At 39.4% G+C, this 14,457-nt stretch overlaps 1 protein-coding gene across 1 annotated transcript in view; it reads left to right on the top strand.

The window, feature by feature from the left end:
• The window catches only part of LOC132096758 (ephrin type-B receptor 3-like), a 41,348-nt gene that overhangs the window by 1,880 nt on the left and 25,011 nt on the right, over positions 1-14,457 (top strand). Inside the window, exons 2-6 of the mRNA XM_059502346.1 lie at positions 2,476-2,540; positions 5,450-5,734; positions 6,722-7,109; positions 11,680-11,835; positions 12,673-13,008. Coding sequence (XP_059358329.1) covers positions 2,476-2,540; positions 5,450-5,734; positions 6,722-7,109; positions 11,680-11,835; positions 12,673-13,008 — 1,230 coding nt within the window. The remainder of the gene's footprint in view (positions 1-2,475; positions 2,541-5,449; positions 5,735-6,721; positions 7,110-11,679; positions 11,836-12,672; positions 13,009-14,457) is intronic.

The following is a 14,457-nucleotide window of genomic DNA, read 5'->3' on the forward strand; positions in this document are numbered from 1 at the left end:
AAATTACAGTCTCACGGCAGGATTTTTTTTGGTATTATGCATAGTTGACTTCATTATGTACCTCGTCATATCTCCGTAATCCTTAACTACTGTAGAGCCAGATACTCCTTCACCTTGGCCATGACTACCTCAATTCTTCATCACTTTCAATGTGAGGATCTCGATCGATAATGTGTGTGTGTGTGTGTGTGTGTGTGTGTGAGAGAGAGAGAGAGAGAGAGAGTAGGTGTTTAACTCATAGGTCTAGTTTCCGAGCAGGTTTCTTTGCAGACTACATTAGTTACACTTCAAACGGAGGTCAAGTGGGGCAAGCACCTCATGACAAGAGGAAAAGTATAAGGCTGCATCCAGGGTCCCCTGTGTCAAGTCAGTCCATCTGTCAGAAGACTTCCAGGCACTATGGTGTCTAAATATAAAACAAACCATACCTAATTTGACCCTGTTAGTTAGTATCATTACAGTGGTCTAAAACAGGGTGACATTTTTTGTCATTACAGTTTTATTACAACACTTTCTTAATTTAAATGCACAGTCATCGAGCTACGGTTTTATTTATTTATTTTTTGCATTCCACTGCGCTGCTTTTCCATTGTTTTCCATAGCACTAGACAGACACATTTTACCGCTGTGTATTGCATATTTTGCAGTGTCTCGCACGGCACGGAAAAATGTATCTCTGTACATTGCTTTTGTTCATTCCACTACACTACATCTCATGCTGTTAAATACAAAAACACTTTTTGTATGAATGGCCACTTAATCCGGGTTTCCAAGTACATATGACACAATGCATACGAATAATCAGTACAGACCAGTATTGCATCCATTGCACGTCAGTACTGTAAATTTACAACAGCAAGGCCGATTGCAGTCAGATTAACACATTCTGGATGAAGCCAAGTTACAGTCACATAAATAGGACTGTTGAGGTGCATTCAGATTGATGAAATGTCTGTGACCAGATTAGCTTTTACAGAATATGCATGTGGAAATCTGTGGATTCCTGTTGAAATGACTGAATTTGGAATGACGTGAAAAATCGCTGAAAAATGATAAATGTGAGCACACCTTTAGTCCAATTTTGCAAAAACGGTATTTGTATGATTTCATTTGGACTAGACGTCCATTCTTATCAAGAACCAGATGACTATAAAATGAACTATATTTTCATCCTTGTCAACGCCCAATAATATTCTGTTTATTCTAATGGCGCATTTCAGTTATGTCATGTTATGAAATGCTCAAACGCTTTAAAGTCAGGTAGATTCTGTTTAGCTGTTAATAGTTTATCATTTATCACCTAAAAAAATTAAAACATGTTCCAACGATATTGTTCCTCTGTGTTGTTGTCGTTGTGGTGTGAATTTCCTATTCCCACCGAATTAGATTGATTTTTAAAACTTTATAGTGTTCGTTATTGTTATAGCCATCATCATCGGTGAGAACATTCCTTAAAGCATTTACAGTCTGACTGAAATCAAATATTGCATGTAAACATTTAATAAAAGGAATAAGCACTATTCTTATTTTACTCCTTACAGCTGCCACTAAATGTTGTTTGTTTCTCTTTATAGTCTTATAATAGTGGAGAAACAAAAGATTTGAAAGAATAATGAGGCGTTTTGTACATCTGCTGACTGTACAAAACAAAGTTTCAAAGAACATCCTGTACACTCATTTGTTTGTAATAGACTGCGATGAGCTGCTTTGTGTAAAAATAAGTATCATGACGTTGTTTTCCTCAATGCAGCCAAATGCACAGATGCAAAGAGCCTTAAGGAAAGACTGAATGTGGTCATAAGGAATTGATCAAAGCATCAAAAGAACTTCCCCTCCAATTTTATGAATATTTCACGTGGCGAGATGCCCTATTTTATCACACAATTAACTCTCTATGTGATTTACAGCGCTGTAAAAGTGAGGTGTACAATCCACATAAACGCCATGTGTAGGTTTGCCATATGCGTATTTGCCGGGGCCTTAATCAGCCAAGTTGATGTTCTGCTCTAAATATTCCACGGATTTGCTGCGCAGATGTGTGCGTGTCACATTAATTTGAAGTGAGCGCTCGGCTTCATCGAACACTGACTTACAAAGTGAATAAAACATTCGTATGTGCGGTTCATTTGCGGAAGCTGGCTCATGCAGTTTCGCTCCACTGATCGGAGTGTATTTAGAGAACAGCGAGCGCCGGGGATGCAGAATGTCACTGTGCTGCGAGCATCCCTGCGGTACGCAACAGGATCTGTTCTCAGATCAGCCACAGGCCAGAGCTGAAGTGGGTAGATAAATGCGGATCACATTATTAGTGTTTGGAGTGAAAACAGCGATTAGGCCTTCCGCAGACTATGCGGGGAATTCAAATGAGTGAAGTGCTTTGATATGTACCCGTTTAAATTACAGGTTTTAGCGCACTGATGCTCTGTTGTGTTTGGAATGATGTTGCCGGAGCCTCATTGATTGCTTGTTTTACAGAGACTCTTATGGACAGCAGGTGGGCTACTACAGAGCTGGCGTGGACCACCTATCCAGAAAGCGGGGTGAGTTATAGCGTTTTCCTGTTTGTAATTGTCCAGAAGGGTGGATATTAATCAACCCATGTATTGACGAGACAAATGAAGGGTGGCCATTAACAAGAACGATCGCTCACAACCTCTCTGTTTGCAAGCAGCGGTTTATTTTACACTTGTGACTGGTGAAGAAATTAACCACAGCGAGTCTGACCTTAAGCCCGACACCCCCCACCCAAATCCACTCGCTCCCGTAGTATGATTTGTCTTTGGAATGTGCATGCGAAGTCAGTCAATGGAAATGATGGGTTGCCATGGCAACAATCTTAAGCAGCACAGCCCTTTCCACAGGCTGGCGCTCGATGTCTGGCATCTCAAAAGCCATGCATCATCATAAGTAATGTGTTCCTTCACACCTGGAGATAAACACATGCTACCCCTCGCTGTGATGCCTCTTAATTGTGTTGTGAGAAGTTCAGGCAACCCGAATGTCACCTTTGAGAAAGCATTTCTATTTACCCTAACCACTGACATGAATTTAACTGAGCATTTGAGTCGTTGACTAGTCCTACTTCCATTTAGTGCTGCTTTGAGGAAACTTAGGTATTGTCTTCATAACAATCATATACAACTCAATGACGAAGAATGTCTATGAATGTCAATGGCATGTGCCGAGTAAAAAGTAATATTTTCTTGGAATACATGGAGTGTACAAATCTGAAATGTTGTTTTCATTTCAGTAATTTAAAGCAAAAAGGTAAACCTTTTTGTATTAACAAATATGAATTATTAATTCAGATGTACTTTTTTGAGTCGCACCACTTGACATTTTAAAACCAGAACCTTTCCTAAAGAAAATGATCTGACATTTGAAGAGACTCATTGACATTGACACACATTTTGAAGGTCCTTTCTATGAGATCATTTTCTGTTTTTTTGTTGATTTAATTTTTCTGTATGTTTCTGCATGTTGATTGAACCACATTTTCTTTTTATATTAAAAAAGCTGTGAAGCAGTATTTTTTCCTAAGGTATTATACAACCCGAATTCCGGAAAAGTTGGGACGTTTTTTAAATTTTAATAAAATGAAAACTAAAGGAATTTCAAATCACATGAGCCAATATTTTGTTCACAATAGAACATAGATAACGTAGCAAATGTTTAAACTGAGAAATTTTACACTTTTATCCACTTAATTAGCTCATTTAAAATTTAATGCCTGCTACAGGTCTCAAAAAAGTTGGCACGGGGGCAACAAATGGCTAAAAAAGCAAGCAGTTTTGAAAAGATTCAGCTGGGAGAACATCTAGTGATTAATTAAGTTAATTGATATCAGGTCTGTAACATGATTAGCTATAAAAGCTTTGTCTTAGAGAAGCAGAGTCTCTCAGAAGTAAAGATGGGCAGAGGCTCTCCAATCTGTGAAAGACTGCGTAAAAAAATTGTGGAAAACTTTAAAAACAATGTTCCTCATCGTCAAATTGCAAAGGCTTTGCAAATCTCATCATCTACAGTGCATAACATCATCAAAAGATTCAGAGAAACTGGAGAAATCTCTGTGCGTAAGGGACAAGGCCGGAGACCTTTATTGGATGCCCGTGGTCTTCGGGCTCTCAGACGACACTGCATCACTCATCGGCATGATTGTGTCAATGACATTACTAAATGGGCCCAGGAATACTTTCAGAAACCACTGTCGGTAAACACAATCCGCCGTGCCATCAGCAGATGCCAACTAAAGCTCTATCATGCAAAAAGGAAGCCATATGTGAACATGGTCCAGAAGCACCGTCGTGTCCTGTGGGCCAAGGCTCATTTAAAATGGACTATTTCAAAGTGGAATAGTGTTTTATGGTCAGACGAGTCCAAATTTGACATTCTTGTTGGAAATCACGGACGACGTGTCCTCCGGGCTAAAGAGGAGGGAGACCTTCCAGCATGTTATCAGCGTTCAGTTCAAAAGCCAGCATCTCTGATGGTATGGGGGTGCATAAGTGCATACGGTATGGGCAGCTTGCATGTTTTGGAAGGCTCTGTGAATGCTGAAAGGTATATAAAGGTTTTAGAGCAACATATGCTTCCCTTCAAACAACATCTATTTCAGGGAAGGCCTTGTTTATTTCAGCAGGACAATGCAAAACCACATACTGCAGCTATAACAACAGCATGGCTTCGTCGTAGAAGAGTCCGGGTGCTAACCTGGCCTGTCTGCAGTCCAGATCTTTCACCTATAGAGAACATTTGGCGCATCATTAAACGAAAAATACGTCAAAGATGACCACGAACTCTTCAGCAGCTGGAAATCAAAATTGAAATGAGCTCATTTTGTGTATAAAATTGTAAACTTTCTCAGTTTAAACATTTGCTAAGTTATCTATGTTCTATTGTGAATAAAATATTGGCTCATGTGATTTGAAAGTCTTTTAGTTTTCATTTTATTAAAATTTAAAAAACGTCCCAACTTTTCCGGAATTCGGGTTGTAATACAGTATGTCAAAGAAAATGCAAATATTGATTGATTGATTTATCTTGAACTTGAACTGGAACTTATCGATTGACTGATCGATTGTTAATCATGTCAGGACTGTTGTATCATCCTTACATGTTTGACTTTATAATATCAAAATAAATTTGAATTTAGAAACTACAACATGGTCATTAAAAAAAATAACAACAGCATTTATTTTTGCACAAATGAATATCCAGACACATGCAAAAGTGCTACAGTATGTCACTGACATGTACATTTGTGGATAAATATGAACTGTCCTGTCATGGCCACATCATATTGAGAGAAAAACTCATGTTACCTGTGAAGATGGCTTTATTAAATTGCACCTGGTCGGGACAATGTTAGATACTTTATAAACTTTCAACTGAACATTTCATTTCAAGAAATCATTGTGCAGCCAGTGACAGTGTTTTATGCCCTTCTCAGTGGGAGGAAGTGAGTGGATATGATGACCACTTGAGCCCCATCAGGACATACCAGGTCTGTAATGTACTGGAGCCCAATCAGAACAACTGGCTCCGGACAGACTTTATCCCCCGTCGAGGAGTCCTTCGAGTCTACGTGGAGCTCAAGTTCTCAGTGCGGGACTGTGGCAGTATTCCCAATATTCCCGGCTCCTGTAAGGAGACCTTTAATCTGTTCTACTATGAATCGGATGGAGACATGGCCACAGCAAGCAGTCCACCATGGAGGGAGACCCCCTATGTAAAGGTCAGCCAGAATGATGACTTCTTTTAATTTAAGCCTTTGCATGATGAGTTTACAATGTTTTGGTGACTGGTGCTGTCTTAACTATTTAATTGGGAATATAACAAATATTTAACGATATTGTCATCATTAACTCATGTTGTTCCAATCCTGTTTGACATTTTTCTTTTATATGTGACCCTGGGCCACAAAACCAGTCTTAAGTGTCAATTTTTCGAAACTGAGATTTATACATCATCTGAAAACCGAACAAATAAGCTTTCCATTGATGAATGGTTTGTTAAGATAGGACATATTTGGCTGAGATACAACTCTGAAAATCTGGAATCTGAGGGTGCCAAAAAATCTAAATATTGAGAAAACTGCCTTTAAAGTTGTCCAAATTAAGTTCTTAGCGATGCATATTACAAATCAAAAATGAAGTTTTGATATATTTACAGTAGGAAATTTACAAAATATCTTCATGAAACATAATCTCTACTTAAAATCCTAATGATTTTTGGCATAAAAGAAAAATAGATCATTTTGACCCATACAATGTATTTTTGGCTATTGCTACAAATATACCCCAGCGACTTAAGACTGGTTTTGTGCTCCAAGGTCACATATATTATATCAGTGTATGTTTGTCTGTTTAATGAACATCAGTGGTTTAAGATGCGGTCACATTTTTTTTGCAAGAGGAAAAAATAATTTGCGCAGATTTCACAACAGGTTTGAGTTGATCATGTGGATTTGTTACGCTGACCATCAGAAAGCTGCTTAGTTCGAAAATGAATTTTGTGGTTCATACATTGCTACACTATTGACAATTAGACAATGGACCAGTGAAATGAAAAAGAAAAATCACCAAAGTGACCATAGAATGATTTAGGCAAGTAAATGATGACAGAATATTTGTCTCCCTTCTAGATGCATCTATGGAGAAATAAATTCACATTCCTGTGATTGGACAAACATGTCTTCATTCTCTATCATCTTTTGTCCCAGGTGGACACCATAGCCCCTGACGAGAGCTTCTCATTGCTGGAGTCTGGAATCGTCAACACCAAAGTAAGGAGCTTCGGTCCACTTTCCAAAGCTGGTTTCTACCTGGCCTTCCAGGACCTGGGCGCCTGCATGTCCCTCATCTCGGCCAGGGTTTTCTTTAAAAAGTGCTCCACCACCATTGCCAACTTCGCTGTCTTCCCCGAGACGGCCACTGGTGCCGAGGCCACCTCTCTTGTCATCGCCGCCGGAGCCTGTGTGCCAAACGCCATAGAGGAATCGGTCCCTCTAAAGCTGTACTGTAACGGAGATGGAGAATGGATGGTTCCCGTGGGAGCGTGCACCTGCATGCCAGGCTTTGAGCCGGCCAAGAAAGATACTCAGTGCCAGGGTAAGTGTTTGGCTTTTTAAATCAGAGGAAAGCGGATTCTGGTTAAAGCTTTTGAGTGTTTGCTGGCAGATGCTACAATATGGATTATAAAAATCTATCTGAAGCAATGCAAAGGTTACTTGCAGGTCAGAGAGGTTTTATATTCTTTTTTAGGCAGTCACTGAAAAAACTCGTTTTTTGCACACACAATCCCTCATACTGGATAACAGAACTACATTTTCACATTAAGTAGCTTCTTCTTGACGTTCAAAGAATTTCTTTGGTAAGTTTTTTTCATAATGTGAACTAGTGGTTTGCTATTGTTTGTATTAACATGTGGTTCCAAATATATTTGAAGTTTTCATGTTTCTGTGAGTAAATTTGTAGATACGTGACAGTGTTATGTATCATAATCATGTTCAATTGTATATGTGGTTAACAATTGAAGTAATTCAGCTTTGCCATCATTGAAATCAATTTCATTTTAAAATTATAGTAAAATATAAAACAAATTGAATAATATTTTAAAATTTAAAATGTTTTGCTGTATTTGCATCAAATAAATGCAATCTCAGTTCAAATTAAAGCTGCAAGCAGCGATGAACGGGCCCTCGCACCTGGGCTCACCACCAGCGAGTTGTTTTAGTAAAAAGGTGAACGGTGAGAAATATGCATTTAAAGTCATAAATACAAGTCAAATATATAAAAAGTATATTCCATACATGTTCCAATCTTCCTGTTGCCAGCAGGTGGCGCTATCATTATAATGGATTATTGGCCTTCAGATGTGTTCAGGCCAGCACTCTTATCGAACATGTCAAGTTTGGGGAAGATTGAACATTTTATGGCTGAGTTACAACAACTTATCTTGCTGTGGCGAGACATCAAATTTTGTCAGGCAGCCATGGACAAGCCCTTTAACGAAACCTCAAGATCTTCGCAATTTAACATCGCAAAGGGCTTTAGATTAGACTGACCACAAAAAAATACATTATTGTCAAAAAATTTCTAGGAGTAGTTTGTCGCAGCGTAAAATATGTCACTTCCTGTTTCCAGCAGGTGGCGCTATGACTATAACTGATTATGGGCATGTAGATCTGTTAAGGGCAGACGTCTTATCCAACATGTGAAGTTTGGGGCAGATTGGACATTGTATGTCTGAGTTACAGCAACTTCATTTTTCATGGCGAAACATCAAAATTTGTCAGGCAGCCATGGACAAGCCCTTTAACGAAACCTCAAGATCTTCGCAATTTAACATCGCAAAGGGCTTTAGATTACACTGACCAAGTTTGGTGTTGATCTGAATAAATCTCTAGGAGGAGTTTGTTAAAGTACAACCCCTGGAAATGGCAAAAACAACACAAATTTTGCAGAGAAAATTCAAAATAACCGACTTCCTGTTGGGATTCGGATTTCATACCAAGAGACTTTTTTGTAGGTATTGGTGTGTTACATGTGTGTACCGATTTTCATACATGTACATGAAACATAGCTTGAGGCGCACTCCGTTGAAAGTGTATAGGTGGCGCTATCGAGCCATTTTGCCACACCCGATGGAATATTGGGCTACAGATGTGTTCAGGCTAGGACTCTTATCACACATGTGAAGTTTGGGGAAGATCGGACATTTATGCCTGAGTTATAACATCTTTTATTCCCATGGCGACACATCGAACTTCGCCACGGCACGAAAACTGAATAATCTGAATAAATCTCTAGGAGGAGTTTGTTAAAATACAACGCATGGAAATGACCAAAATTACAAAAAAATTTCTCATAATATTAAAAATAACCGACTTCCTGTTGGGTTTAGAATTTTGCTCCAAGAGTCTTTTTTGTAGGTATTGGTGTGTTACATGTGTGTGCCAATTTTCGTACGTGAAACATAGCTGGAAGGCTGTTGATTTTCTTAGTATAGGTGGCACTGTCGAGCCATTTTGCCACACCCTCTTCTGAATCCTATATTAGATGAAAATTTTCCCCAGGTTTGACGCGTGTGCAAAGTTTCATGACTTTTTGAGCATGTTTAAGCCCTCAAAAATGTGATTCATTTTGGAGAAGAAGAAGAACCGGAATAATAATAATAAACAGAGCAGATACAATAGGGTCCTCACACCATCGGTGCTCAGGCCCTAATAATAGACTTAAGTAAGTTACTTATCAGCCTCATAGTTCACCCAAAAATGTAAATTAGTATCCTGTTTTCCATTTAATAAATGTAAATGGGAATCCTTTATGTGAGTTAACATATTGACTGCTTTTATGAAACCTTTATGATGCTTCTTTTGTTCACTTGTCTTAAATGAATAGCACATTCTGCAGTATTTCACTATTTGAATTCCATTGAAGAAAGAAAGTCATATGGCTTTGACGCAAGTAGTGTTATAAGACTATTATCTAATTGGATTTCTCTTTGCATTCTGGGGTTAAAGGCCAAAACGGCTAATAGGATTTTTAGGTGAATATGAAAAGGCCAGATTTTAGGAGCTCAACAAGACTAGTATCGGCTGCCAGTCCAGAATCTGGAGAACAATGTGAGGATTCGCTGTACTGATCTACAGTCTCCCCGCAGACCTTATCTGGGCTCAGCACAGAAGAGAGAGAGTCTCAGTAATGGGTGGAGGACTGCAGTGGTGTCAGAGAACAAAGCTGCCAACAGCGGCAGCCCACAGCTTCCACTGACACATCTGATAGGGTCCTAACAGAGCGATATACCAGAGACGGATAGTTCTGCAGAAGGCGAGACCAATTCTCAGACGCGAGTCTGGGAGAGTAATGGGGAAAATTAAAAGAGAGTCTACAGAGAGAGCGGGGAAGGAGAGAGAGGGAGTGCGAACGAATGATGAGGTGGGTTCCGAGTAATAAAATGTGAATTGGATGGGCCTCCAGGACTGTTCTCTGGGAAGGAACTGGTGGACAGAGGGGAACTTCCTTTGAGATTGCCAGTATGTGGCGGCTCATTTGTTTCCATCTGGTTGTTCAAGGTTAAGAGCTTGCCTTAAAGGACGGATAAACGACTCTCCCGGGCCGCGCTATACAGCCGTGAGATGTGCCGTGGCCAATGGAGAGTGCGTCTAATTTCCTTTATCACCTTCCAGCTTTAATCCGCAGGCCCACTCGCGCGCACACACACACACACACACACACACACACAGAAAGGAAATATGTTCTCTCTCTCTCTCTTCTCTAAAAGCTCTTTCTGACTCGTTCTTGTGCTCGGTCTGAATGCGTAACGCCACGCGTGTTAAGGCTGGGAGCAGGGGCCATTGCTCGGATTTTCCACTGTCTTATTACACTAGCCGTGAAGCGAAATGTGTCATGGGAGGAATACTGAAGATTAATTTTTTTTTCTGCATTTGCTATAATTCACCTGCGGTGTCACATGCAGACATGCACATCTCTCGGCATGGTCCCCATTAACTGCAGTGTATTGTGTGGAAACACGGGTGTGGTGGATTGTTTACAGGAAAAACTGAAAGCAGCCGATTCCTCAGCCAGACTGTTACATCAGCCATTTTCTTCCAAATGAAACGGACTGACTGTAGTGCATCATTATAGCACAGTTTGCCTCGATGGTACAGTTTCTAAAAATTAGAAAATGAACTTTATCTAAACTTGGGTGATTCATTCTTGGTATAAATGTCTTGAATTCTATTCAAAGTGTGTCAGTTTTTGCGACTGAAAAATATAGATATATAGAATATCTTATATCTAATATAGAATATTACAGGTTCAATACAAGTGAAGCTCAACTAAGAACTGATAATGTTAATTACTACAATAACTCTTTTTGTCATCCTTCTCATTACCTCCATTACAAAAAAGAAAGAAAAAAGAAAAGTTGTGTTGCGACGCACAATACAAGACAATTTCTGGAGGATTTAAAAGTAAGGCAAGTCACCTTAATCTGTTTATACAACAGAGATTGTTTCAAAGCAGCTTTGCAGTATAATAAACAGGAAAAGAATGGAATCAGTGATTCAAACTTCATCAAATACAAGACAAATCCAAATTCTGCTGTAAACAGCTCTGGAAAGACAATAGTGTCATTATTCAGCTCCAATCTGTTCAGTGTTGATTTAAGCAGAAATGTGAAGATTATAATATTGAACACATTAATTCTTCTACTAAAACATGAGTATTTTATGAGCTTTTTTTAGGGTTGTATCTTGTAATGGCAATGACGTTTCTGTAAGTTATTTACAATGGATGTCAATGGGGCCATTTTGCAGGATTCTGAAGCAGAAAGTGAAGTTTATAATATAAAACATCACATTAATTCTTCAAGTATTATTTGAGCTGTAAAGTTGTTCTTGTAATTTTGATGGTTGTTTTAGAGTTCTGGCATTATGTTATCATGGCAATGGATTGAACTTTCACCCTAAATAACACTAGATTTAAAACCTAGTTTTAGCCCATTGGCTAGGTAAATAGACGACCCAACACATGTTAGACTAACCTTACCCAGCAAGTTGGGTTGTTCATTCAACGCAGCGTAAAAAGTCAATAATAAAATAAATCTAACTTTGTATGGTTTATTTTTGAAAAGGACATGTTGTAACACAACGTTTTCTTTATGACCCTTTAGCGTGCACCCCGGGGACATTTAAATACAAACAGGGCGAGGGTTCTTGTATGCCGTGCCCTTCCAACAGCCAGGCCAGCTATAGGGCATCCAGCATTTGCCCTTGTCAAAGCGGCTACTACCGTGCTGACAGCGACCCCCCAGATGCCGCCTGCACTAGTAAGTGATGATCATCAGTAGCACTTGTCAAATCAACATAGCTCCCACATTATGCTAATGATATGTTGAAAAGGTCTGTCCCGTGCATTCGGCCAATTTGATGTGGCGACACAGGAAAGCATGTTGATAAAAAGGTCATGATCGCTAACGTAACCCTGTCGGTTCTCAGCATCTAGCACATAAAGCGTGCGATTACAACTGGTTAGCTTCAGCGCTGTTGAATCTTGACACGTGGATTTAATTGGAAATATCACATGAATTCACACATTGATGCAATGTGTTGCAAAATCCCCTAGTTGAAGAGCTTTTTTTTCAGTGGCGTTCTTTTGAACGCTTTCAGGAAGCCTGAATGTTGTTTGTAATTTAAGAATAAATAAAAAAACGGAATTGTGCTGGAGGTAAGCACAAAAAAAGGAAAAAATATATATTCCTTTTCAATAATTGTTAGCAAAGCTTCCAGTTCCTTAGGCAGTTGTGCTTTGAAAATCCAGCCTCTGGATTTAATTAGTTTACATCATGATTCACTGAGCCAGATTTGTTGTTTACAGATTTGACCCTGACAATTTAACTATGGAGTGCATTGTAAATTAGACGTTTTTGAAAACAAATATGCAAGAATAATTAGATAATTTAACCAATGACAGCCTGATTTTAAAGCTCCAGATTTTTCATTAGACTTGGAATACTGTGTAGCAATCTAGAAAATTATATATTTTTTTCCTGACTAAACATAGACTGTAGGGTATGTGCAGAAAATGTTTTGCTCCAGGACATCATATTTGGCCTGTTAAATTATACAAGTTTCACGAGTATAACTCTTTACCGTTGTCTTCCTAGCTGTTCCCTCGGCTCCATTAAACGTGATCTCCAGCGTGAACGAGACTTCAGTGTCACTGGAGTGGTCCGAGCCGCGGGATTTGGGCGGAAGAGGTGACGTGGTGTATAACGTGGTGTGTAAGAAGTGCCTGCACGATGGCGGGTCCTGTGCGCGGTGTGATGATAATGTGGAGGTGTCGCCGCGGCGCCTGGGTCTGGCCGAGAGGCAGGCGGCAGTGAGGAATCTACAGGCTCACACCCATTACAGCTTTGAGATCCAGGCTGTCAACGGGGTGTCCCCCAAGAGCCCATCCACCCCGCAATATGCCACTGTCAATATCACCACTAATCAAGCAGGTGAGAAATTCATTTTCAATTGTCTAATAAACCAGGAAACCACAAGAGACAGTTTAAACTGCACCAAACAGGTCAAATCAAAGTAAAGTACAGGCTCAAATGGCTTATCGTTTTTATAAAACATTGTCACACGGGTCCATGACCAAGAACAGTGTCCTCATACAGAAAATAAGAATTCTAGTCTTTAAAATATCTTTAAAATCATGTTAGCCTCATATGGTTTTGAAAACATTTTTAAATGTAAAGATGTCAAATGTAATGAAGTTAAAATTAAGAACTTTAAAAAGTTTTTGGGGATTCATACCATATCTGAACTAAGCTTGCCTTGCCATAAAAATGTGTTATATAATATAATATAATATAATATAATATAATATAATATAATATAATATAATATAATATAATATAATATAATATAATATAATATAATATAATATAATCATTCATTTTGCATGTTAGTCTCACCAAATGAACATAACTTGGTGGGCAAAGATTGTAAAAAAATTATATATACACACTCTTTGAATAAAATAAAAAGAAATCATTGTCATTGCCATTGCCCCACAAGAAATATGATAAAAATGATCAGCAAATATTGCATTTTTAATTTTTCTGTTTATTACACACAGTAATCAGAATACACTATTCTTATATTGCATAGTTGGATTCATTCACTTAAACCAAAGTCCTGTAAAGATCAATATGCAGTGTTTTCTCTTCCGATTTTTGTTTTATTTTAGTATTTGCATTTCGTATTTTATTTCCCAGCTGTCTGTTCTATCAGAACTGACTAGAGGCCCTTTAATGGGTCCCGACTGTAATGACGCGGAGGCGGTGTTAGAATCCATGTGCAGTTTTTAATAACATCCACAGCAGACAAATCCAAAACAGTAGGCAGATAATCATAAACGTAGAAGGCAGAGGCACGTACACAGATAGGCAGTCCAATCCAAACAGCAAGACAGTGGGCAAATCCAAAAGGCAGAAACTGGGAAACCAGGCAAAGATCATACACATTAAGGCAAACTATGGCAATGGGAAGAACACTCGGTAAGGCAGACAGGCTGGTAATACTTCGCAAAGTACTCGTGGCTCCGGCCATGCTTAAATGTCTACCAAGCAGGAAGTGACAGGTGAAGCAGAGGGAGCGGAACACAGTCAGTACCCGGGCGAGGGCTCCCTCTGCTGGTGTGGCATTACAGAATCCCCCCCTCTACGACCGCCTCCTGGCGCTCTAAGAGGACGTCCCCGTGGTCGCGGTGCTGGATGATCGGGTCTGGCTCGATGAAATTCCTCGGTTAACGAAGGATCTAGTATGTCGCGGGCGGCCACCCATGATCTCTCCTCTGGTCCGTATCCCTCCCAGTCCTACAAGTATTGTAGCTGACCCCCTCTCCATCTGGAGTCCAACAACTCCTTTAACGCATAAGCCGGGGTTCCATCATTGTC

Source organism: Carassius carassius, chromosome 20 (assembly GCF_963082965.1).
Source record: "Carassius carassius chromosome 20, fCarCar2.1, whole genome shotgun sequence".
NCBI lineage: Eukaryota > Metazoa > Chordata > Actinopteri > Cypriniformes > Cyprinidae > Carassius > Carassius carassius.